At 37.2% G+C, this 27,829-nt stretch overlaps 1 protein-coding gene across 1 annotated transcript; it reads right to left on the bottom strand.

Moving 5' to 3' along the window:
• Nucleotides 1–142: 142 nt before the first annotated feature.
• LOC114454081 (tyrosine-protein kinase yes-like) lies at nt 143–27,279 on the bottom strand. Its single transcript, XM_028434223.1, has 12 exons — nt 26,699–27,279; nt 11,672–11,979; nt 10,167–10,266; nt 9,706–9,804; nt 9,521–9,624; nt 7,466–7,615; nt 6,558–6,713; nt 5,977–6,156; nt 4,943–5,019; nt 4,542–4,695; nt 2,707–2,838; nt 143–692 (listed from the first exon to the last, which is right to left on the bottom strand). Exons 2-12 carry the CDS (start codon nt 11,964–11,966, stop codon nt 484–486), a joined length of 1,656 nt encoding a protein of 551 aa, XP_028290024.1. The 5' UTR covers nt 11,967–11,979; nt 26,699–27,279; the 3' UTR covers nt 143–483.
• Nucleotides 27,280–27,829: the final 550 nt, after the last annotated feature.

Genomic DNA, 27,829 nt, shown 5'->3' with positions numbered 1-27,829 from the left:
AAAGCTTTAAAGGTCCCTGTGTACTGATGATTGAAAATATATCAAAGCTTTGGACTGGTATCATATGGATTAGGATTGACCTTGAGCCCTCCCCCCCACCCCACCCCACTGTGTCTCCCTCTTCTAAAACATGTTATTTCTGTTAATAATTAATCCATTTATTCCATAAATTACTAATATAGCACATAAACTACAGCTTGGAGGCAAATGAATGAGAGATTAAGGGGTTATTACCGTAATTCTTTCAAACTTGGCATAGTCGAAGCTGATTTCACAGAAATTAACACTTGTAGTTCATAAACACACTTTGAAAGTATAAAATAAACAAAAGTAGGCTTGTTTAGTACCAATAGTATAAACAGCAAATATAAAATACCAAAGTGTAAAGGGTATTTGGACGTAAAGTTTCAGTTTTTGTCTGATTTTCCTTCAGTCCTTCATTCTTCACCAAAGCACAGGGATATGTGGGATATTCCAGTCTGACTATAGGTCTTCTCCGGGCTGGTACTGAGGCTCAGTGGAGGTGAAGTAGTCCTCCAGGAAGGACTGCAGGTACTCAAAGGTGGGCCTCTCGTCTGGTTCCTTCTTCCAGCACAGCTTCATCATCTCGTGCAGAGACTCGGGGCAGCCCTGTGGACACGGCATCTGGTAGCCTCGCTCCACCTGCTCCAGAACTTCACGGTTCACCATTCCTAGGACAGATGGAGTGAGAAATTAGCATAGATAAAGAATGTAACAAACAATAAAGTCCTGAACATCAGTCTCTAGCTAAGGGTAGCAGTGAGGTTCAAACTGACATTTATTGGCCTTAGACATACAACTCGTACCCTGCCTTTGTTCTAGAAGAGCCAGTCTCCCCAACATATGTCCGATAAATGAAAAATATCACAAATCCTAATCCTTTAATCAGTTTGGATCACATTTTAAAAGAATGACTAATTATGTAGTAATTTCAAGTCAAATGCAATATTCAACAAAGAAGTCTTTATTTTTGTATTACTGTAATAATAACATTGCATGGCCCGCCTGCAGTACTTTTAGGGTCCACTAGGAGACAGCGTCCCACACTTTAGGAATTTAATTCATTGTTCAATTATTAGGTGATTTTATATGTGTATATATCCATCCTTTATCCCTATTTATTTATTATTTATTTAACAGGGACAATGCAATTCAACATAGATACAAAAGTTTGCAGCTGATGTGATGCACATAAAATATCTATCTATAAAGACAAGGAAGGTCTGTCTGTGTGCGTGCATGCGTGTCTGCGTGTGGAGAGCATATCTCCCTGATGCAGTGTCTGATCGACTTCAAATGTCGTACACAGCTTGCGCATGGCCCGAGGGTGTGCATCCATTATTTTTGACTTTTTTGGTGATTTCAAAATGTTTATTTTCATTTTATTTTGAAATCAACGCGGGTTAGACCAGACGGGACATGAGAGAGGGGAGGTGCATCTGAGCCGCACGCACACTGATTCTAATGTTACTACTATATCGTACAGGGAAAGAGCGAAAACGTGGGACGTGCAGTTCTGGTACGTTCAATTTTGTTTTGTTCTCTTTTGTTTTGTTCTCTTTTGTTAGCTAGATCTGCCCAAAGCTCTGTACTCTCAAAACTATCCAATCCAATCCAAATTCTCTGGCTCTGTACTGTACACACATGCCCGCAAAGTCCGTGTAACTTCAGTATTTAGTGTTTGAATTAAGTAGTAGCGTCTCCGGAGGAGAGGGGAGGTGAGAGGGGGGAGGCTGGTCACGACGCAGCAGGCAGTGGTTGTGCTCAATGGGAAACTTTATTTATCAATTTATAATGCGCATGTCCCATAGAAATAAAGCAGGGAAATTGCACATGCTATTTTACTTTGCCCCCGCAAATAAAGCCCTTATTACACTACAGAGTACAGAGTATGTACACCTCTTTGAACATCCAACCTTCAAAAACATACTCATTTGGCCATAATTGACAACTCTACTTAAGCTCCTCCCACTATACGAATACATACTTCCGACTGGAACTGTACTAGTATTGCTAGGTCACAACTCTTTCTACACTACAGTGAAATACAGTCAAAACAATAAAACTTACCAACCCACAATACAAAGATTATAAAAACATTCACATACACACACAGCTATTTACAAATGTTAAATTCCTTGTATTGTTTTTAAACTGTACTTGGCGAATACAACTTTTTCGGATTCTGATTAGTTTGCCACCAAAACGAGACTACCCTAATTAATATACCACAGTGTCATTACAATTTTATACAATGTTTTCAAAATACAGTCACATGAAAAAAACAAAAAACATTTTAGGTTTTAAAGTTTTTAATTTTGCTGAAATATATGGTTTCTTGTTTTTTTTTCTGATGAATGCTAACACTGTTAATAGTGTAATGTTTCAACTTTTACTGTCAAAGGGGAAAGTTATTTCCAACTCATACCTTCAATTACTTTTCTGTCACTAAACTAATGTAGTGATTGTTTTAAAGGTGTGTGTGTGTGTGTGTGTGTGTGTGTGTGTGTGCGTGTGTTTGTGTGTGTGTGTGTGTGTGTGTGTGTGTGTGTGCCCCCTGCTGAGGCATAAACAACACAGAGCAGACAATGTCACATCATCATCTGTCATTAACGAGCTAACATTTCCACCGCGTTTCATCCACATAAGTACAAATGTGTGAGAATTGTGGATGTGGTCACCTACCCGGGTAGGGCACCCTGCCTTTAGTAACCAGCTCAGTGAGGAGGATGCCAAAGGACCAGACGTCAGATTTGATGGTGAAGCGTCCGTACAGCGCGGCCTCAGGAGCCGTCCACTTAATGGGGAATTTTGCTCCTGTGTGCGATTTAGCAAAGAAGAAGAAGAAGAAGAAAGAAGAAGAAGTCAACTACAATGTTTTTCCACTAAATGGTTTAGACTTCTATCTCTGGCATCTTAAAACCACAAACCCCCATGACTCATAATTACTTCCACGAGTCATTACAGGCATCATGAATCTTGTTTTGCTGGCATGGTTTGTGCGGCCCTTCAAATTAAAAGCAGCAGGGATAATGTCTCTGGCATCATTAGCATCTTGTGAGGATTAACCCGAATTAACACGGATTGTCACCAAAAAGTCATACGGTACAAACACACTCAACTTGGCCCTGCCTTGTAGATCTTCTGCTTTTGTGGAGATTATTGTGATTAAACCATGGATAAGGTCAATATTTATATGTGAAAATGATCCACTGCCGCTCTGTCCACGGTGTAGCCCCGCCTAGCCTCTGAAGAAAGCCACCGCCACAATTGATGGAAATACGATCCGCCTTGAACACAAGAGTATTTTATTTTGAAAATAAACCGGACATTTTATTCTGTGCCTGTGCACTACTTCTTGTCTTTGCTGAATTTATGCAGCATTGCTCTGTCTTCTAGCAAAAATAGAAAGGCTGTGTCCTAATAGTCCCTCCTATTTCCTTTCCTATCCACTTTTCCTTAAACCTGTGGATGACATGACGGGGTTAAGGAAAGGATGTTAGTAGACTACCTAAAGGAGTTAGGGAAAGGCCATCACGTTGTTTTGACAATCAGACACACTTCCACTAGGTGACATAATAATTAAACGGCAGTGAAGGTTAGTGACATCTGCCATGGTGAAAAACTACACATTTACAAAAATTGACTAAAAACACATTTATAACACTTTCCCCTGCGCCTCTAACCACTGATATAATCTAAAAAATCACAAGGTTTGAATGTAAATCAAAGGCTACGAGGAACAAAAGGTAAACTAAAATAACATCACATTGAGAATGGTTGCTCACACTCAGAAATATAAATTATGTTGAATAAAACATAATGTGGCTAAAAACATCTCTGATCCCTTTTTCTTAAACCACAGAGTATCTGTTTTATGTCAGTTATAATCTGATTATATGGCTTACATATCATAAGAGTTTTAGATTATTTAAAGTTGTTCAAGGCATATTATTGCATTGGTAATTTACATAATCTGCGTCCTTTTTCAGTTGTTGTGAATTTCCGTGAACGCTCGAATGAGCTCGGTCCATTTAAATGTTGTCGTCGCAAGGAATTGTGGGTCAGCGTTATCTCATCTCCTTTGGTAAAGGATGCATCAGTGTGTTCTAAGCTAAAGGAAGTTATAAAGGAAGCATTGGGCCTCCTTTCTTTAGCTTTAAGAGAATTTGAACGCTTCTTGTCATGGCCGCTACTTAAACACTTCCGGGGGTTAAGGAACAATGGATAGCAAAGGAGATGGATGCAGCCTAGGTCTGCGTATCTATTGGAGAGGGCTCTGGCATGACGGAGTAGATAGTCGCGCAGCAGTTAGGGTCCACATATGATGGAAACTGACACATTGACTTTAACGGAAACATATGAGCTTTGTTGCAGTTACGCTATCCAGTGAAAATTGGGGGTAAGCCAACACATCCACCTCATGCGCCTCATGTAAAACCACATCATGTTCCACCATTTATTTTTGGAAAAAGTCACAATTCAAAATCCTATACATGTGTGAACGTTTGCTGACCAACCTTGCCTTGCTGTGTACTCGTTGTCCTCTATCAACCTGGCCAAACCAAAGTCAGCTATTTTGCACACCAGGTTTTCACCCACGAGGATGTTGGCAGCTCTCAGGTCTCTGTGAATGTAGTTCATCTTCTCAATGAAAGCCATGCCGTCAGCGATCTAAAAACAAAGCGTTTGATGGCGTTTCAGTGAATATTTCTCAGTGTCTCCAAAAAAAATTCAACACAGACACAAAGAAGAAGAAAAAGAAGAAAAAGAAAATGGAGCCAGCTTTGTGACAGGGAGACGTAGTTATCTCAGGGCTTTGAACAGTTTTCAAAAAAGACTCTTAAAATAGAACTCTAAACTTAACAATTCACAGACACACGCTCTGGACGGGCATATACACTTCTAGTATTTGTCTCACCTTTGCAGCCATATCCACCAACAGCACAAGCTTAAAAAACTTCCCATCGCCTTCTTTGAGAAAGTCGAGCAAACTACCTGGGAAAGGAAAACAAACAGTTCTTCTATGATGTACAATCAGAGAAATGCTTGTGAATGGAGCGTACACTGAATTATCCAAGCATCTTTATAAAAAGAACAATTGCAAATTAACAATTATTTAACAATTATGTCCCCGAGATCAGTTTTTATAAAATGAGTATACGCAATTGCACTACAGGGGGCACAAATGAAAGCATTAAAAATATGCTGCTATTATGTTGTTTATTATTATTAAATTAAATTATAACCATTATAATGATGATATATGAACATGAACTGAAAATACAAGCGGTGAATTGAAAAGGGACCTGAAATAATAAAAACTATAGGAATAATTCTATTTAGGAGGTACAAAATACTGTTTCATTCAACTTATTCACTAAATTACAATATTTAAAACGTGTCTTATCACTCATTTATTCCATCATTATGCTCTATAGTTGTTTTTTCACAGTATTCTGAGTAAAATGTTGTCAGACAAAGGAGGTACTTGGATTTAGAAACAAGAAAAAGGGAGCACTTAAGACAAAAAAGATTATCATGAGTAAATGTGAATCACTGCTTAATTTCTTCTTTGTGGGACAAATAAAAAAAAGCAGAGTAAAATATTTGCTAACTAACATCTGAAACTAAATTATCATGATCCTGTTGTGCTTTCACTTTATTTTTTTGTGTGCAAAATGGGACAAAATTGGTTTGCAAGCTTTGACTTTGACCAAGTGCTCTCAGTGTGGAGATTATTGCTATTAAACCAGTACGTGAAATTCAACATTTTCAACTGTCAAGTCATGAAAACCCACATATCTGCTGAGGTTGGTGATGTGTCTTTGTCTGATGCTGTTTAACATTTCTTTATAAATAGATCATATCAGTAGCAAACAGCTGAGCTCTCCCAGTCCTCAGGGATGAGTGAGCGCTGATGCAAACCCAAGCACACTGGCTGTGAACAGGTACCTTTGGCCATGTACTCTGTAACTATGTAGATGGGCTCCTCTGACACCACAGCATAAAGAGGCACTAGTTTGTCGTGCCGGAGCTTCTTCATGATCTGAGCCTCTTGAAGGAAAGCCTCGGGCGACATGGTTCCTGGTTTCAGTGTCTTTATGGCCACCTTGGTTGTACCGTTCCATGTTCCTGCAGAGATGACAGTATTGGAGAAGGAGGAGGAAAGCCAGCAGGCCACAGGGGTAATCAGTGTCGGTAATGGGCTGAGAGCCAGACAATATTATTAATTAGGTCTTGTAATTGCTCAGACATGTGCTGTCATGCATGCACTTCTAGCAATTATAATTGTAGGATGAGCCAAAGGGAAAGACTGAGCTTGTCCAGAGTGAGATGATCTCTGGATGTGCAGTAGAGGAAATATCTGCAGGATGCAGGATGTGGATAAACCCCTGAGTTTGAACAAGAACAAAGAAAACAAACAGGCTGGCATTTGGTCTGCATGCCCCACGCATATCCTGCTTGATTTTCTATTTCCTCAACGAGATAACCCACGGCTAATCAGTTCCAGTGTGGCATGTTCCTGCTCTTACCCATCCAGACTTCTCCAAAGCAGCCCTGGCCCAGTTTGAGCTCCAGTTGCAGGGATTCTCTGGGGATCTCCCAGGCATCTTTAGCTAGTCCCTGGGTTTGAGGCTTGACCGTGGGGCAAACTGAGGTCAGCCGGTGGCACAGCCCGTCTGCATGCTCTGGAACACAGACCCAAAGAGATCCAAGTTGTTTAATGCATCACTTCATGCTCAATGCTTTTGAACAAATTGTGACACGAGATGAAGTCGCATTTTTGTCACACTGAAAAAAAGTAGGATCACAGGGACTCAATACTTTGCCCTCCTCATGCAGAAAACTCAAGTCTAAAAGTTTAGGAAGCGCATTGCATTCACTTGAAAAAAATAAAATGAAAAAATCATTTTTTTCTAAATAAGTTATTTTTTGTTTAGTTTTTTGGGCTATTTTTCAGTTTTTTGGATTTAAATTTTTCAGTTTTTCAGAGTGATTTTTGTAAATTTGCCTGCATGAAGTCGATAAATAATTGTAATGCCAACAATATGGCATAAATATAGAACTATCTGTGACTTAAACCAAGTTTAAAGTACATTTTGTAATCATTTTATCAAAAACAAGCCGGTCATGTTTCCTCTCAATAAAGAAATGAATGTATCTGTTGTTTCAAATGCTCTCTAAGCTCAAAAAAAAAAAAAATAGGCTGAAAAAAAAGCTTCCGTAAAAAGTGCACCACTGATTGCTTTTAAAATATTTAACCATTCATCATCTCCCATGGTAACGCGCCACAATAGCATAGTGAACAGCACAGCATGCAGCAGTGGGCGTGACTGGGAGCAATTTGCTCAAAGATTATCGGAGGTGTGATGAAAGGACGTGATGATGAATAATGGATGAGAAGGAAGCAAGAGGTGCTGGTGCAGAGCGTCGTGCGAACCTGTGTAGTGTTTGACCAGCTTCTGTAACGTGTCGAACTGCGCCCGCGTGGTGATGTAGTAGCCGCCGCTATCGAGCTTGCGGATCTTGTAGTGCTTCACGCTGTCTGCTTTGGCCTCGTCCCAGTCTCGTATGGAGAGAGAAAAAGCTCCTGAAAATAATCAAAAAAAAAGAAACACTTTCCACAACCATTCAACCCACTTCAAAACATCTGCTGTACAGAGATTTCCTGAGCCTCATGAATACACAGCTTTCTGATAAGGAGGCCTATTTTTCTGTAAGTTGAATAAAACGACTTATTTTAATGTTCATTAGCGGGTGTTATCCACCAGTCAACAGGAGAGATCCACAAAGCTCTGTGTCTTTATTCTGATTGGCTTATTTAACGTTGTGTCTAACCCTTTCACACCAACTTCCTCCTTCCTCAAAATTTGCCACTGAATGGTTTCATTCAGTTCAGATTAAATTCAGTTTTTGGGTAACACTTTACATTACGCTGTCATTATTATGACATGACACCTGTCATTAGCATGAAAAACGTGTCATTAAGGCTGTTATTAAGTGTTGTTCGTTACCCTAACCATACTTAACCCCACTAGATCCCTCCACCCAGGGGTGGACTGGCCATCTGGGATAGCAAGCATCGTCCCGGTGGGCCATCTACCCAAAGTGGTCTGGTCTGGTTAGCTACGTTTTTTTTTTTTTACGAACGAGTGGAGGCAGACATGGTAACAGGTGGCCAAAAATGAACCAAACGTGGCAAGTAAAGAGTGAAAAGTGACTAAAATGGGCCAAAAGCAGTCAAGAGTGAACAAAAATAGGCAAATAAAAAGGAACCAGGCGGTATGTAATGGCAAAGGGTAAATTAAATTGGCAAAATGTGGCAAACAATAGTAAAAAAAGGGCAAAAATGTGAAACAAAGAGAGGCAAAATGTAGAGAAAAAAATGAAACAAGAGGGATTTATTAGGCAAAAGTTAGCTTATTTTGATGAAAAGTGGCCAAAAAAATTAAAGAAAGGACAAAAAATGGACAAAAGTGTCTAATAGAACTTGCAAAAATGGATAAAAAATAGGAAAAGGGGGTATTTATTGGCAAAAGCTTGCTAAAGTCTAAAAAAAAGTATGAGAACTTTTTGAAAAAAGGCAAAAATGGGACAAAGGAATTTGCAAAATGGAAATAGGTAAAAAAGGGGTTCCCCTTTTTAAAGTTTTCTGGGGGAATAATAATTAAAATAAAAGTGCCACATTATGAGCATCACTGACCTAATAACAGCTTCTACATGTCGCTGTAGTGGGCTGGTCTGCACAGAAAGTGTCAGGGATGAATTTTTGTCCCAGTCCACCCCTGCCTCCACCTAACCCAAAAAATGACAACATAGCTCCAAATGTGTCATAATTTAGTGACCAACACTTAATGATAGCCTTCATGACACCTTATTAATGCTAATGACAGATAAAGACAGTGTAATGTCAGCCTTATGTATACAACTTCAAATACAGTGTTACCCAATTTAGTCAAGCTTTAGTTTTACTGTAGTTTCAGTGCATTGATGTGAAAAACAATAACGAAAATGATTAGTCGACAAAATTGACATTGTCAAAGAGCTTCTCTGAAAAGGAGTGAGGAGGCAAGTGAAAGATCATTGATTTCAACTGGTCTATGGTGACAAAAGCTCAACATAGTACCGTGGCTCAGGTGGTAATGGGTCGTCTTCTGATTGAGAGGTTGGGGGTTCGATCCCAGTACCTGACTATGTGTCGAAGTGTCCTTGGGCAAGACACTGAACCCTAAGTTGCTCCCAGTGGTCGACTAGTGCCTTGCATGGCAGTCCTGTCCCACTGGTGTGTGAATGTGAGAGTGATTGGGTGAATGAGCTGATATGTAAAGCGCTTTGGGACTGCTTCAGTGTGGTGATAAAGCGCTATATAAAATCAAGTCCATTTACCATTCACCAAAAATCTCCCTTTTTTAGTCACTGTTATAAAATAACCACAATAACAGAGAATTTCTACTCAAAAACAATATCAAACTCTCATTATTGGACTGATCATCACCTTTCGTAGTTTCACTTTCTCGCACTAGGAATGTTCCTCGATGGTTCCCGGGGTTCAGCAGCAACCTCTCAGCATCTTTGCGTCCCATCTTACCAAAGTACCACCTGTAAACAATCAATGTCAAGATCAGTGAATCATCACGTGTGCTGTCATTAATCTCATGTTGGGGACACAACAGGTCTTACTCCTCAGCCTGGATGGAGTCAGCAGGGGCCACGTAATTGCTGGGGATGTAGCCTTTCTTCCCGGAGGTGATTGAGCGAGCCTCCCACCAATCACCTTCACTTCAAGACGCAGGAGAGAGAGAACAAATGACTCACTCATTGAAGTGTCAGCTAAGGACTGGAGCTCATTTATCCTAATGTGACTGATAGTGGGATGAAAAGCAGTGGGTGTGATTTAAGGGTCAGTCTTGTCAAAAATGGTTCCAGCTTTAGCGCATCATTATGTTTAAGTGCACACTACTGTAAATCCTATTTGTTCTGCTCGACCTTAACAAGTTTTCAATCTCAGAATAAGATTAGATGACACTGATCGATCCTTTGGAACCATAAATCTATTGAGCAGGCTACACTGAGAACCAATGAGCAGAAGGAAGGACACAAATTAAAAATGTCTGACCCTCCTCTAGCAGTAATAGTCTTACGTGTTGTTGATTATCTGGAAGCGATCACCCTTTTTAAACGTTAGATCGTCTGATGTTCTGGCTTCATAGTCGTATAAGGCCACAAAGAAGGTAACACCACCTGGAAACACAAAAAACAGTGAGTATCAGATGGAGCATATCATAACAGACAAGTTTTAGAACACAAGAGATACTATTTTAAATGTATCTGTAATAAAAAATGTACTGTATGTATGTAACCAGTAATGTTTTACGGGTTTCCAATACCCCCAAATTTTTTTTTTGTACCTTGAAATACAACTGATAGGGAGGAGCTATTTTCAGCCAGATCTAACGTAGTAGAGTACCCTTTAATAAACAGGCTGAGATTAATGTGTGTGTATGTTTATGTACTGAATGTGTGTGTGTTTTTTTTAAACCTAGGTTTTCTTTTAAAATAATTTTACACCAATTACTAGAAATGTCAGGTGACCGCATTTTAATTCCAGGTAACCCCATATAGGGTCCTGAACCCAAGGTAAAAAAAAAAAAAAACCCTAACCTAATGAATGTGAATGTGGGCATGTTTATCTCATTGATTACATTTGTAAAGGCTTTAAAATAAATATTTTAATTTCTATTTTACCAGGATTGAAAACCAATTTCCACAGTCCATGTATCAGGTTAGATTACATTTTAAAATTATTTTACAACCCATCACATGAAGCAAAGTAGATGAGCTAAGTATTAAAAGTTTGTTACTACATCGTGCATCACCAAAGTAAGCTTATGTGTGATAAAAAAAATATGCCAAGAACAATTTTATGAAACCAAATAAAATGGTTATTAAATTCAATTATTTTTAGAATTTGGTTGATTTCTATCTAAAGCTTAGAGGAAATTACAACGAGCTTTTTTTTTGTTTCTTCGTCTGTAGGAAACAAATTAATACACAAAAAGGTTTGTCCCAAACTTTTGACACTCATGTTAGACCAACTCATTAGTGTTTCAGTCATGCCAAATGGGAACCAATGGAGCATCAAATTCGATTTGAGTGGATACCAAAGTGGTCTTCCACCGCAGATGGTCGCGACACCCAGCTGAAAAACCCTAAGGGCCACCATGTGGCAAGTAAAAACACTTCTGACTTGGTTTCAAACTATTTCAGTGCAAATAAATGGGTTTCCAAAGAGAACAATGATCTGATAAAATGTGAAATTGTGTCATGATCAAATATTGATGATAATAATAAAGATGTAAGATGTAAGATGTAAACTGAGTAAAGTAAAGGATGAAAAGATATTCTGCTTAGCGGATGGATCATTCTGGACACTAAGAGCCTGCAGGGCCAAACACAACAGCTGTTTAACATGTGTTTGGTTCCAATGTTTTGTTCTGCAGGTAAAAACTCCATATGGAGCTCAAAGCAAATCTGATTTAATACAGATTTTCCCTTCTTTACATAAATGAGGACACATAATACAATGATTTAACCCACATTGGAATACCCACATGATATAATGGATTAACAATACCAAAGCACTCACTTGAGATAGTACCAGAGAACGAGTTGGATAAAGGGCCGGAGAAGGAGGACGACATCCCTCCAAAAGGGGTGATGGCAGAGGAGGAGCCCCCAAAGGGCGTGAGAGTGTGGTTAAAATTACCACCAGTGGAACTAGATGATGTTAGTGCAGCTTGATTCTGCTGCAGCTGGGTGGGATCAGGTCCGTAGTGACCTATGTGAGGCGTGGTGATGGTGGTGCCGTCAGACACGGGACCGTTCCCTGATTGGTATTTGGTCGACGGGCCTTTGTCCTCTTTGCTCTCAATGCAGCCCATCGTCTCGCTCCACCTAAACGGACAAAACATTTGATTACAACACTTGGAATGGAAACATAATGAAAAACCTGATGGTATCGTGTGAATCATCTTGTTGTTGTTGCTACTGCTAAGACTATAAGCCATGCGGTAAGCGGTAAATATGGGTCAGCACTAAATCTGCTTCCAATCCCCAATGAGAGGAAGTATTGCAGAGTAGATGCTTGCATGTTTGGAAGCATATTAAAGACATAATGTGGCTGTGCTGTGACATGATATTTGTTTCATCAAGATGTATCCTAATGGGTCATGAGTCAGAATAATTTGTGTCCAAACATAAGCTGCCTTCAAATGAATAAATCAAGCTTTGGTGTGTGAATTTATTTTCTAAATCAAACAGATATGTGACGACCAAACGTATTGATATTCAGCAGTGTGTCTACTTAGTAACCAGGTCAGAGGTTAGTGCTTCTCACGTTTTTCTGTACAAAGAAATGTTTGATGTTTTGAATAGATGGAGAAATTGATGTTGATGCAATCAGTAAAAAAAAAAAACCTCACTAATACACATTTGAACAGGAACAAAATATCTGTGAAGATTAGAGGTGTAAATCCAATATGAAACAATATCAATTATCAGAACAACGATTCGATATTTGCCGATGTCACAACATCTGCCACGATGCGATTCGATTCGATTTAGAGGTCGAGGATGTCAGACAATAATCTGCAGGGTTCTTTCACATTAAACAATAAAAACACAATAGTGATACATTTTGAGAATTTTATTGCCTGACTTTTTAAGGCATTTACATGGAAAACATTCTTTGAAAAGCATTCAACAACCAACAATTGGATGACGATGTTTATACTTTAGATCCATTTGACTAAATCATTGATCAAACAATCAATTAGGTAATCTTTACACCCCTAAGATGTGTTAACAAAATGAGGGGGAAAAAACAGCACAAAATGACTGTAGAAACAAACTCAGACAAAAAGAAAAACAAACACAAAATGAGCAACATAACAGAGACTAAAAAAAACCTTAAAGATTGAAAACTATACACCTTCAAAACTCCATAAAACACTATGTTCATGCTTTTGTAATGCAATGAACCAAACATTTGTGTTTCCTATGATTATTTCTATCTCATAACAAAGCTTCCTGGCAATAAATCTTATGTTTGGAAAGCCTGTTTTTCCCCCTTTTAAATGGTGCCACATTGCACTGGTGTTGGCAACACATTCACTGGAAACTGAACATGTGGAAATGTGTTATGTTCAGCGATGACTCCAGATTCTGATTACGTCAATTGGAACGTAGGGTCGAAGAAGACGCAGAGAACGCTATGAGAATCATCTTGATTCTTTTAGTGGAGGAAGTGTGATGGTGTTGGGCGACATCTCCCTCACTGGAAAAATTAGGCTTGTCATCATTGGAGGAAATTTAAATGCAGAGAGATATGGAGATTAGATTCTATTCTATAGCCATATTTTTACAGGAATGAACTAGGGCTGAACGATTTTGGAAAATAATCTAATTGCGATTTTTTTTCCCTCAATATTGCGATTTAATGTGATTATTCTTTCTCTTGTTGTGTATTTTTCAATAAACATACAATAAATCAACCTGTTTCATAATAAACAATTTCAGATTTATGCAAACTTTAAATAAATATAAAATATATATTTTAAAGCACAGATTACAACAAAGAAGCAAACAAGTCTGTGGCGTTACCTCTTCAACATATCTAACTAACTTTGCGTTTCATGAAACATGTAAACATGTGAACTGCACTTCTCAAAAACTCTCTGAACTTAACAGGACAGTACAAGACAGGACAAGAAAAAAACAAAAAAAAAGAATATTAATAATACCGTAAAAATAATTGCAGCCTTTGCGATTACAAAATCACATTTTTTGATATTGCGATAATATCGCAAATGCAATTAATCGTTCAGCCTAAGAATTAACTCTATCCTCCAAGGTGACAACGCTCGCCCCCACAGAGCTGGTGAACTAGTGTTTATGTTAAAATGTGATTTATAACAGTGGGTGTTCATATTTTCCAATGAATTGTATGGAAGGTCTTTTCTAAAAAAAAATGGGATGCTAGTTGCATGGAAATAACCTGGTCAGAAAAAATGTAAAATCAAAAAAGCCCATCAGTATTCATCCAAATAAAGTAAAATCCCCACTTATTATGTGAGTCACACATGGACACATTCTTTAGCAAGGTGAGGACACAGGAAATGTGCTTGCAATCAGACACGCTTGTAGAAGAAGTCCAAACACAAATTGGTTTAGAACAGTTTCATGGCCAGAAGTACTCAGAGCTGAGTGCTGTAACGTGATGCTGAAAAATATAAGACACTACGACAAAAGAGGATGGAGATAAGCAAAGCAAAGCAGCTGGGATGAGTAGGAAATGAGTTACAACAACCTATTCAGGGTCCACAGCCGTGTATTCATCAAGGAAAACACAGGGTTTGCCATGTGTGCAACGTTAGGATTTTAAAACACAAGCCTCGATGTTATTTGTTGATGTTATTTTCATCTTTAAAAGTGGAACACGATCACACATTTACAAAGAAATCCTTTAAACATTTAGTAATTCAAAGAAACCACTTGTAAAATTAGAGCTCAGACTGCATGCACCACAAAAGCCAATCTTTGAGTGGTCAGAATTATGAACAAGACACCATGAAGCTAATCTGAGATGTCTGATCTACAAACCCCAAAATCGGAAAACAAATCCCATGTGGTGGACAGAGAAAAGCCAGCAGTCATCATTCATGAGTGGGAAATGAGAGTTTGATTCCCGGTCTCAAAAGCAAAGTTAGCACACTGTTAAACACTGGCCAGAGTCCCAGAAACATCTGCTTCTTGGAATGACTTCTCTTTAAAAACTGGATCATCAGCTTTTTTCACAATGCCATTACTTTGAGTAAAGATGCAGCAGAGACAACTAAAACCATCAGGGCTGATGAGTGCAGCACCAATCACTAGGTTTACTTATTCTACTCTAATAAAGCTACGGTCAGTAATTCAGAATCAGAATCAGAATCAGAAATGTTTTATTTGCCATGTACAGTTTTGAGGACAGTACAAGGAATTTGACTTGGTGGTTGGTGCACAAAAACAAGCAACAAAAAGAAATAAAAGAAATAAAAACAACACAACAAAGAACAACCCAGCAACAATAATAATAATAATAATGATAAATATAAAGGATGAGGGATAAATAAAGGATAAATAGGATAAATATAAATATATATATACAGTGCAGCAGGTATCAAGCTGGTGGAGGTGGTGATCGGGTGGGGGGGGGGGGGGGGGGGGGGGGGGGTTCAGTGTGTGACTTGGGGTGTGTTCATGTGGATGGTGGCAGAGGGAAAGAAGCTGTTTTTGTGTCTGGAGGTTCTGGTCCTGATGGACCGAAACCTCCTACCAGAAGGGAGAGATTGAAATTTTGGACACAGCTGAATTTGTCCCTACTCACCTCCTCCAAATCCACTTCATTCATTGGTTGAGATTCAGGCTAGCAGGAGGATGAGTCGACTAATAATGTCGTTAACAAATAACATTGGATTTATGGCAGGATAATTACTATTTAGGGCTGGGCAATATATCGTGATTCAAGATCTATCAAATTTTCTATTTTGGCGAAATAAAAAATAACAATAATTCTTTTTATTTATACAATCACACACAGTAAAAATCACATCATTCAAGTATTTACGATTATTCATAGAGTACAGTCAAACAGTGTCCTTTACAATTTTTCTTCATTTATTTTTATAGGTTATTTTGTGTTAAAATAGTCATTTTAGGAGTCGCTGCTTTCATTACTTCTCTGAAAAGCCTGAAAAGCACAGTTAGATGGATTACTGAGTGCCTCTAAACCCAGACCTTCCCCTAAACAAGCCATACTACAGAACTCACTCACACATGCTGTCCCTTAGAAGAGAAAAAGCCAAAAGTGGCACATATTGTGCAGCTGTTTGTGTTAATAAATGTGCCCGTGTGGCTTTTTTCATCAGGAAATTTAACGCAGAATTGTCTTTCTGGTAAGAATTTATTGAGTTAAAAATATTTAGATTTATATCGTATATCGCCATTTTGAGAAATAATATCGAGATATGAGTGTTGGATCTTATCGCCCTGCCCTATTACTATTACACATGATAAATAATACGGTCACAGAATAGATGTTGTTTTTCTTCTATTGAACAGTGAGCAAAAAAGTGTAAATATTTTTAAAAAGCGTCATGAAACTCAAACAAAGTTGGCTGAGATTAAAAAAACAATCATAATGTACACAGAAATCATACCATTGTTTGAATTTTAACAATATTAAATAAAATTATGTATGAAGTTGTCGTTACCTGTTCTTTTTTTAATTGATACGCACTGTGTTGTGTGTTAATTATGCTATCATGCTAAGCTATGATACTGAAGCTCATGATACTACTGTGTTATGTGAGAATTTGGGTGCATTGAAAAAAAAAATCTTTAAATTTTAAATGAATCTGTGAAGTCAATAGGTCAGCAATGAGCGTCATACTTACTGCTGTAAAAATGTCATTTTCAGAATAAAGATTTCAGTGTTGACATTTGCATGTTACATATATATCGATGAAAATGTATGGTTAAGGGTGATTCAATTCAGACTGTGTGGTCTTCAATTGAAGGTTCAGTTTCACATTAGCAGATGTGCCACGAGTGCAGACTATGACTTTACATGAGCCGTGACATTCTTCACTTTTAAAATGGCTGTATTAAAAACGTTCTGTCAGGTGAGAGGATGCACTGTGTATGAATACTGATCCAGGACAGATAGAACACCATCTATTATGCACAGCAGTATAATGACAAAAACAAACCTATATTTCTTGTGTTTGGTCCTAAAATTCCCTCAAAATGCAGGTAAAGAGAGAACAACTCATTCTAATTTCCACTAAGTAGCTGCTTTGGCATGAAAAAGACAACAGTATCCAAAAGCCTGAGTAGAGCAGTCACTCAGTTCCAGCTACACCAGCTTGATCTCTGAGAATTAAGGGAATGGTGGATTTTTCATAAGAGGATAATAATAAAACCACCACCAGCCTGTAGCTTAAAACAGAGAACTGACCTCTGAATCCAAACGTCTGGTAGCAGCCTTCAGGATTTATTTCCCTTTTTCCCATGAGAGGCTCTGAGCTGGAGATCTTCAGTGTGTGGACCAACTTTGACTCTGAATCAGCTAATCTTACTCCATCAGTTGGTTAAATCTAAGCCAAACATGTCCTAATGACACCATAAGCTTTGTAACATAAGCAAACAGCACAGTTTACAGCATCAGACTGAGGCTGATGCTGACTGTGAAAGATGATGCGACACAAACACAAGCGATATTAAAATATAAAGGTGAACTCAATCAAGGGAAATTAGAATATTAAATACGTCTAAAAACTATACAAACCATGTGCAGCAGTGCAGTAGTGAATCTCAAATGTCGAAATGTCTCTTTATTCATTCATTCATCTCTTTAGAAGATCATTCCTGAACAGCAGAATCATTAAACTGCACAAAAAGAGCTGCATGCTGCTAATTATAGGAGCTTATTCCAATTGCAAGCAGCAGCCCTGAGGATAAAAAACATGACCTACAACAGCAGATATCATGCAAACGCAACAAGATTCCTATGTTCTACCATTTGAGAAAACAGAAAAATAATGAATAAGGAAGATAAAGAGTTTCATTTGAATAAGGAACTTATTTACCTTTACTATTTGGAACAGACTTAGCTTTTCTCTAACCTGGATGTTTGTCTCTGACTGAATTCATTTGCAGTTTGTAGAAAACTCCTCAGGATTCTGTGCTTAAGACAAGGATCTCTTTTTACTGCAGAATTCAGCGAGAATCCTAAGAAATAGACACCATATTTTTCGGACTTTAAGGCGCACTGAAAAATTTCTCAAAAATCGACAGTGCGCCTTATGTATGAAATTAATATGTTTAGTACAACTTTGGTAAACTACCAAGCTGCACCTCTTGATGGATTTTTGGCGCTTCAGGGCTACGGGAGTCAGGCGCCTCGTGGAGTGATATGTATCAGTACTGTGCTTCAACATACTGAACTGAAAAAGTGAGTGAATTGTTCTATATTTTATGTGTTAAACCTGAACAATGTTGAGAGTTATTGTTAATGAGTTGAATAAAGTTTGACTTATCTGACTATTTTGTTTTGCTTAATGAGCCTTAATACTAATAATAATAATAATAATAATAATAATAACAACAAACCGGTGTGCCTTATATTCCGGTGCGCCTTATGTATGAAAATACGGTACTCACTTTTAGGACTGGGCGGTAAACCAGTTCATACAGAATACCAGTATATATTTTTGTTTTTACCGCCGTCCTGGTGTATTTGATTACACAACTTTCGAAATGCCAAGCTGCACCGCGTTTCAGACCGGACTCTTTTCAACATTGCACTTCTAAATAAGAAGGTAAACAGTAGCGTTCTGGTGTTAGTTGTGGTGCAAATCATACATGTAAATGGATAAGAAAGACACAATTGAAAGCTCTGAAGCTACATGTGAGCATGTGCCTGCTACAGGAGAACAACACTCACGGACACTGAGGCACGGTTAGCTTAGCATGTCGGCAGTTCGGCATTAATACACAAAAAAAGAGAGCAAAGGATTGTAATTTGTAATTCTTATAATGCGAAAATAAGTCCTGGTGGAGCTGCAAACAAAACGCTATCTGATTCACCATAAGAAACCACCACACCACTGAGAATGCAGCATTTAAAGCTAGAAATGAAGCTAAAGCTAAGCTAGCGTGGCAAAGAGCCATTGGGCTGCTGTTGCAAACATGTATTACTACTAGTGTGGAATTATTCTACAATATTCACTCATCATGACAGTAAAGCAGACCATCCTTAGTCAATCTACTGCAGTAAATCATCTCTCAACCAGAAAAAAATGCTGTGAGTACCTCATTATACATGAAAAAAAAAATTAAATAACGTCATATATCGTGAAACCGTTAAAATTTTGAAAAATACCGTGATATACATTTTTGGTCATACCGCCCAGCCCTACTCACTTTGCTCCTATTCGTTAGGTTTATTCATCATCGCTAAAGTCATCAAGCCTAAAAAAGGAAAATGTAGATCTTGGTTCGAACTCCTAACTGCAGTTTTCACCATCTGTTTAAAGTTTTACATTGATTTTGTGTTAAGAAGTGCCAGGTTTCTCTGGGAATTGAACTAACTCATTGGGATTCAGTGCCTTGCTCAAGGGTACTTCATTATTGCAAGGGCTCACTCCAACAAACTCAAATTTAAAAAAGAATTCGCTCTGCCTAAAAACTGATCTGGTACTTGCATAGTCGAGCAATACAGGAAATGCATCATAAACAACAAACTACATTTTAGTGTAAACGTTAGCTTTCTCCAGATGTTTCCCCGTGGGACCAACTGTGCAATGACTATTCCATGAAACGTGGACTCTACTTTTTTTTGTCTTAACCAGTGCTGAACCACACGAAGATTCTTATATTTATCAGTTAAAAAAATGAGCTTAAATCACACCACATTTTGCTTAAGGGTTCAGACAGGACTGAATATTGTAAATCCACATCAAAGAGGTTATTTCTGTTCTCCAATCATCAAAGCCACTATTGACATATTTATGTTTTAAACTGATCATTTCAATCTGAAGATTTTGTACCTTTCCAAACGCTTCTTTGTCGTTGGTATTATTTGCGTTTACATTCCTGGCAGTGAGAAACTAGGTCATGGCTTTGATTTTTTATTTTTATTTCCCTTTATCCAAGGATTTGCCGCTTTTCATTTATATAATCCCTGTTTGCTCCTAAAAGAAAAAAAAGATATGCTTTCTTTTTTCTTTCTTTTAATTTCCTATTAACACACTTGAGAACTGATTACAATTTCACCAATTCAGGCATTTTAAATGAGAAATTTGTCTCCATTTAAGGAAAACTGATGATATCCTGGTATCTATGACATTAATAAATGACAATGACATCATTCTAGTTCAAAAGCAGTTTGCACTAATGTTACATTGGCTAATTTACACACACGTGTGTTTGTTTCCCTTTATAAATAACTTAAAGTTGATTATTTTGTCCAAGCAACCTCAAACCTTCCTATCATTGTGAAGCAGAATTCACCAAGTGTAGGATTGTTCACTCACTAATAGGGAACAGAACGTGCGTTGGGTTAGACCGTTATTTAAAAAAAATCTAGAACAAAAAACTTATGGATACAGTAAGGTTATAAGAGTTATAGATTTTGTAAGAAACAAAAGCCTTCCTTTGGGTATTATATCACTTTTTAAACAAAGAGAAGGAAAGTATAATTCAAGAGGGGTTTATATTTTGGAAGAAAGTAAATTTAGAACAAATGTTAAAAGGAGATGCATTTCTGTTCATGCTGTTAACGTTTGGAATGATCTTGAGGATCACTTTAGGTGAATGACTTCACTATGATCCATGTTCCAAAAATTCTTTAAAAAAACAAAGGTTGTGTTGATGTTTTGAATACCACTGTAATTGAGTTCCATTCCATTTTTGGTTGTTAAAATGAATGTTTATTCTTTGCATTATATCGTATATGTTTGAAGACAGCCAAGAACAAATACATAATTGCAGTTGGTTCCGCTGCCATGATTGTGCAATTTAAAAAAATAAAAAAAAATAATGAAGGTTTCCATTTATTTTGAAATGTGAGACTAATTAAAATCATAAAATCATACTTATGTGTTAAAATTTCACTTTTTAAACTTTGATTTAGGACATTTTAATGACAATTAAGCCCTTATTTTTAGATTCATGAATTGAATGTCTTTAAAGACTTTTGAAGGATCTGAAGGAATCCTGATTATTTATCTATCACAGCAATAGAAAAGTAATAATTCATTATTATATTTGTCAGCATCAAATGTGCACCAGGGGTATCTATCTATCTATCTATCTATCTATCTATCTATCTATCTATCTATCTATCTATCTAACACATGTTAGATGCAATACTTTAAACCAACTGAAAAGTGGTTTTCTTTTGGGTCGAGTCTCCGTTTAACTCCTCTGAGGTTCAGACTCTCCTCTTGTGAACTTGATATTTGGCCAGCTGATAGAGAAGCGACTGAGCAAAAGCACAACTGCACAGTTACCGCGACGGTCGGTCGGCGGCGGCTGCCTGACTGAAACCCTGCCAGAGTCTCTCTGTGGACAGCTGTTGGTTAGTGACGCTATGGCTGCAGACTGGGAGGGTCTGAGGAGCTTTACTGGGCTTCAGATCCTCAACAGATGCTGCCTTCCACATTCCTCTGGTGCCAAAGGGTTAAAACTGGGTCTGAGGAAATGTCATGTGACTCAGAGGTGAAGCTTTGAGCATTGGGGGGGAAACATCAATCAATGGCTCATGATGACATTTAGCCTGTAGTAAACACACTCAAACCAATGAAATACATCACATTATTTTACTTTAAGCTTCTGCTCACTTTGTTACTAAAACAACACATTCTAATGATTGTATCCACCCTGATTTCATCTAAACTGACTCTTTACTTGATAGGACAGACCTCGGTGAACAGCTTGTGGATCTTCACGTCAGTTGTTGTGCAGCCAAAAACAGACATCACACATTTAGAGACTAACAGGTCTCATGGGAACACCTGAAAGCTTGGGTAGGTGGGTAGCTAATTTAAGACTACACTCGTTAGTTTGCCAGCACATGGCAGGGTCGAGTGTTTAAAGTGCCAAAAACTACAAAAACACGTGTGTGTGTGTGTGTGTGTGTGTGTGTGTGTGTGTGTGTGTGTGTGAGTGACTGAAAAGTTTTCCTTTCTTTTTGGCAAAATTTATGTTGAAAATGTCAACTCCATTATCTCTAGGGTCGGTCAGTTTCAGATATTTGGACTTATCTAGGTCACATTAACACATGACGATTAGAGGTGTCTCGATCCGATATTGATATCGAATAGCGGTCCAATATCAGCCAGAAAACGAATATCCGATTTTATTGGACTCAATCTAAAATCACAGATATAAGCACTCCGATAAATGTTTTCCGCTCCAGCACTTCTATCCATAGGTGACTGTGGTTCACACTCCAACAAAGTAACCTACTGTTGCTGACCATTGTTCTCTGTTTGAGTGACATCACAAGATCTTTTAGCCTTTTCTAACATTCCACACTACAAAATAAGTAATAAAAGTATGTATGATTCGTGCTGATATCGTATGGGATCAATATCGATATCGGCCGATATGCAAGGCTGCAATATCAATATCGTACCAGAAGGGAAAAAGTTGTATCGGGACATCCCTAATTACAATCATTGTGAGGAATGTGATATGCAAATATACAGAGAATTACAATCGCTTCATAATGTGATAATTTTACACCAAAAAAAGGTCCTCTTTAGTTCAGTGAATGTCATATTTTAGCATTTATTTTTCTGTGGTGATTACTGATGATATATTTCCATTTTATGACTGACTAAGGCACATGTCTCAAACTCAAGGCCCGGGGGCCAAATCTGGCCCTTTAAAGCATCCAATTCAGCACGCAGGAGAAAGTAAAAATGACAGAAAATGAGAATTACTGTGTAAATTGCCAAATAATTCAATTGTAGATATCTCAAATTCACCAATTTAATGAAACTCCACAATCTTTTTAGAGGCTTGCATTTTTCCTTTGTTTATATCACATGAATGCAGTCATTTTTATTTGCAAATTGTGGAAAGAACTCTCAATTTTGCCACAAGTCTTGCAAATTCTCACAAACAATTCCACTAATTTACTCTAAATTACACAAAACTTGGTAGAAAAATCAATTATTTGTTTTAAGTGAATTCACCTGATATTGAAAACTAGAGCACAATGATGTTAAAATTGTTCTTTTTTTCCCCCCCTGCCTAAAATCTGCGGCCCACTTGAAATCAAAGTGTTCCATATTTTATTTGACCCTGGACTCAGGGATGTAATGTATGTTTGATGTAAAGAGCTGAAAATCCAAAACAATACAACTGAAGTTAAAAAACAGTAAAGAAAATAAACTATGCTGAGTATTCCAACGCAGATTATCAAAACAATTGATTAAGTAAAATAAACAGTAAAATAAATCGAAATGCCTAAAGTGAACCCAAGAACAAGTTGACTCCAAAAATGACAAACAAACAACCATCAAATGTTCTAATTTTAAACCACTGGATGTCTCTAAATAAGTATAAAGCAATAAATGCAACACATCTTATCATTGGTAACCAAACCTGCCAGACGGTTCTGGTACCAATCTGCCTTTGAATCAGATGTTTTATTTATTTATTTTTAAGTTTTAGACCTTTAAGCAGGAAAACAGTCAGACATTACCTCATTGTTTGATTTATGTTAGGATGACATTAAATCCAGTCTCTGTTAAATCCCACCCCATCCTCTTTCTTGACCCTTTGCTAAAGTCTTAAAGATGTGAATCACTATCAAACACATACAGTGATGTTACATCAGAAATGATGAGCTGGCATTTCCCCTACATCTAAGCGGTGTGAAACATGTGGCTCGCAGGCTGTATCTGACTCATTGGTGAATCCAGACTCCAGACATTTCATAAAAGGACAAAATAAGTTATTTATTGTATTTTTTTTAAATTGACAATATTCTTAAAGCAAAAGGCGGATATGGAATCATGAAACACAATCAATTTCATTTTGATATTAAAACCTCTGAAATATTGGTTCAGTATAACACAAATAGGATATCAAATGTTTGTTTAATTTGTGATTTTTTTGTTGTTGATTTGTTTAAAAAGTAAGTCTTACACTGAAGTTAATATACATATATATATATATATATATATATATATATATATATATATATATATATATGAAGTTTTTTTCAGGGAATAGCTAACAAATTTAATTTTTTATTTCTAAAAGGTCTGATTATATGGTGTGCATTTGTAATTATAGTCACGCCTGATAGTTATTGTATTATTTTCCAGTTCTGGCACACTGGAAACCAAACTGGGCTGTTTGTGGTTGTGTTTACAGATAATAACTTATTTCTTTTCCAATTAAGTGAATAACAATCTAATAAACATTAAAAGGCTTTTTTTGACACATGTGATCCTAAAACAGTGGTTCCCAATCTTTTCATTGTCCCGTGTACCCCCTTTGCATTTTTGTCAAATCATGTATACCTCCTTCATATCAAGTACCCTTTATAATTTCAAACCCTCCTAAACCCCTAACTATATCTCAAACATTGGCAAATATGTCCTGAAGAACTTTTTAACTTCTGATACAATACCGATATTGCCACCTTGAGTATTGACCGATTCCAATATCGATACGATGCGATATCAGCATGAATCATACGTACTTTTATTACTTATTTTGTAGTGTGGAATGTTAGAAAAGGCTTGATTATTAAAAAAAACAGACCCATTTATTATAAACTAATGGATTACATATAATTAACCCTTTAAAATAAGAATATTCTTTGATTGAATAAAATAAATTAAAAAATAAAATAGAAGATAATGAAAAAAGGAATCCAAAAAAACATCAAAGATTTTAGATGCAGTCCAGTAAAATCCAATATCCGTTTTCTGGCTGATAATGGACCGATATCAATATCGTATCTGGACACCCCTAATGGTCCTTTGTAAAATGTAGCTAATTATTGTCTCCTAAGAGCAGAAGTGTGATAAAATGACCTCTACATTATAAAATAATCCTGTTTCAAAAAATTACAAGAAATATTGTATTTTATTAATATTAAGCAATAGAACCGTTAGTTTGTAGTGAATTTGTCCAACAAAATAGCCTTTTTAAGAAACTGGGAACATTTCCCAATTACTTTTAAATTAATTGTTAAATCTTTCCAAGTACCTCCTGCAATGTGCTCCTGTACCCCTAGTGGTACATGTACCCCTGTTTGGGAACCACTGTCTTATAAGTTCAGCTGTCAGGATTCTGACTTTTTAAATTCGTTTTTAATAGTGAGACTAACTCCTGTAGTAGAATTAGTTTTTGCCTTTTTTTTAAAAAAAAAAAATCTTATACACATGATCATATTATTGATTCATAACATGACATTACAGTTTTTCTCAGTCACTTTGGTGCTTTTCTCAGATCAGAATGAAAATTCTCATAACTATTAGTTCAACCTAGTAGCAATGTATCCTTCCTCTGAACAAATTGCAAATGCTTAAGGACATGTTTTCTGCTGTTTTATAACATTATAATTTGCTTATGTCATGTTTGTCAAAATGAACTATACTTATGGATGATGAATAGTCGTACCCAATAAAACTAATAGTCTTCATTACATTCCTTGAGTCATTGCATACAAAATTGTTGAATTAGTTATCAAATTCTGCCAAATTTAATACCTTTTTTTTAATCATTTTTTCCTGGAAATGCCTCCTAAATTGAACAAGTGATGATATCCGTTGTGATGTAGATGATAATATGTGACCAGACAGACAGGAACGTCTGGATGTGCCAGAATGATTTACCTATGTTACAATATGTACTGTTACAGTATACTGTTCACATTTGTGCACAGCTCTACTGACTTAATCCTCTAACTACAGCTAATGTGTAACTTCACTGTAGTTTTCAAATGGCTGTACAAGTAGTGTACAGTAGGGTTTCCCAAACAGGGGTACACGTACCCCTAGGGGTACGTGAGCACATTGCAGGGGGTACGTGGAAAAATTAAGAATTTATTTCCAAGATAATAAAAAATATCCTCAGTCATTTCATAAGTCCGTCAATAAAATGGTACGTGTGCGCAATAACTTGTTTTTAATGTTGAAATGTCTGTTTAAAGGGGACATATTCAAAGAAGCTCCTTTTGTGGTAAATGTCATAAAAGCTATACCTAACCCAGGCAGGTTAATTATTTGTTTTGTATTTATTTATTTATATTACTTATTGTTTTTATTTCTTCTTATTCTTTTCTAATTTCAACATTACTATTTTTCTTTAATAACATTATAATCATAATATATTAGTATTAATAATACACACGTTTATTATAATATTATTTCTACTATTTATCATGTTATTGTTTAATTTGAGTTAAATAATAAGATAATGCCTGAATATTAATTGTTCAATTTATGTAGACGAAACAAAATTAGTTGTGTTGAATATTCAGTCGTGTTATGTTCTACTTTTGGAGAATCATGAACAGGTGTGAGTGAGGGGGTACTCATGGTGTGACAAAAAGGCTCAAGGGGTACACGAGACAGGAGAGGTAGGTAACCACTGGTGTACAGTATAGTGATTTCTTGAGCATTTTCAGGTAGTGTCATTGAGTTCTGACCTTTTTTCTCATTGGAAAACACTGAGAGAATAAACTGTCATAATGAAAACATGACAAAGCCTATCAAAGAACTATCTATGGTATCAAGACTTCTCATTTTGATGACACTGGCAGTTTCATTGACATGAACACTTGCTTTTGAGGAGGAATGGACCATCCATTTTGAGCCCTAGGTTTGGCAGTTTGCACTAATTGTTTTTGAGACATGCACTAACTGCTGTGTAAATGTTAATAGTGATGTGAGGAAAAACTGTAACATGAATGCATGCAGATGGCTCTATGATTATTAAGGAGTTGTTTTATTCCTTTGTTGTTATAACAGCAGCTGCTGCTCATCTCCATCTATGATCCTCCTCCACAAACACACTTTCTCACTCTTTTCTCTTTTACCTTCACTGATCTTTCCTCCTCTGGTGGCCTTTCTTTCCTTCTCCAGGTGTGTATCAGGATGAATTATTCCCACAGAGCTCCAGCGGTCCTCATTTCTCCCTCATCCTTCCGTCCAGTGGAGTTACTGAGATCAGATGTTGATGCTCAACTTCAATCAAAGCGGCTCAAGAGGAGGAGGAAGAGGAGGATGAAGGTGTCATTGTTACAGCGGACGAATGGCACCACCCGTCCTGCGGTGTGACAGCGACTGTAGCCGGCAGGGAGAGGAGGTGAGAGTGCCGGACACCAGCAGCTCCTTCTCAGGCTCCTTCTGACAAACTTCCGTCAGCCTTCACACAACAACATGGCGGACCGACCGACCCAGCACAGGGAGCGGGACCCGGAGCCCCACAGCTGGAGACACGGCATAGCAACTGTCACCGTCCGAGGACTACGGCCGGACACACGGAGCCTGGAGACGAGGGCTCACCGAGGCTGGATAATTACAACAATAACAATATGAATGTAGGAAAAGTGACAGAGAGGGGGATAGAAAGAGGAGGCTGGAGGGAGTGGGCTGGTTATGGTTTACGCTCGACCGTCTCTGGACTCTCACATACATGTGAGTGCTGCCCCCTCCTGGTCAGACCCGTTCACTGCACTTTACATAGAAAGTTTCCTTTTTTAGTTCCATCTCCTTTTATTTACAAGCCTACATCAAAATAATACAAAGACATTTGAGATAAAAAAGGCAAAAAATAAAATCGTAATTTCTAGTGCAGTGCCCGTAGGACTATTTATATATACAGTCTGTTCATGCATGCATGAATATAGACATATGTAGGTGTTTGTGTATGTCTACTGTATATATATATATGTGTGTGTAAATTGATATATGTAAAATTGTGGACATAACCTTTTCCCTTTTTTTTTTTTATAACATTCATAACTTAATTGTACATTTTGTTCCATATATATAGTGAAAGCCTTTTTTTATTTTATATTTTTTAATATTTACAATTATATTAGTTACAAATGTTACTCACTGAGGACACCTGCTGTTAAATATTTACGGGGTGTTTTTTTTTAGGATATTAGACCCAATTTAGTCATTTTTAAAAGTCCTATATGCAGTCAGTCCAATTTTTATTT

The sequence above is a fragment of the Gouania willdenowi genome, chromosome 20 (genome assembly GCF_900634775.1).
Source record: "Gouania willdenowi chromosome 20, fGouWil2.1, whole genome shotgun sequence".
In the NCBI taxonomy this organism is placed as follows: Eukaryota; Metazoa; Chordata; class Actinopteri; order Blenniiformes; family Gobiesocidae; genus Gouania; species Gouania willdenowi.
This window is presented reverse-complemented; position numbering and strand designations above follow the sequence as displayed.

Excerpts from the sequence above, each read along its gene's own strand:
- LOC114454081 (XM_028434223.1), bottom strand. The coding sequence starts at position 11,966 with ATGGGCTGCATTGAGAGCAAAGAGGACAAAGGCCCGTCGACCAAATAC. Across the intron at positions 5,020-5,976 it reads TACAGAGTACATGGCCAAAG|GTAGTTTGCTCGACTTTCTC; the intron begins GTACCTGTTCAC and ends TTCCTTTCCCAG. Across the intron at positions 693-2,706 it reads AGGCAGGGTGCCCTACCCGG|GAATGGTGAACCGTGAAGTT; the intron begins GTAGGTGACCAC and ends CATCTGTCCTAG.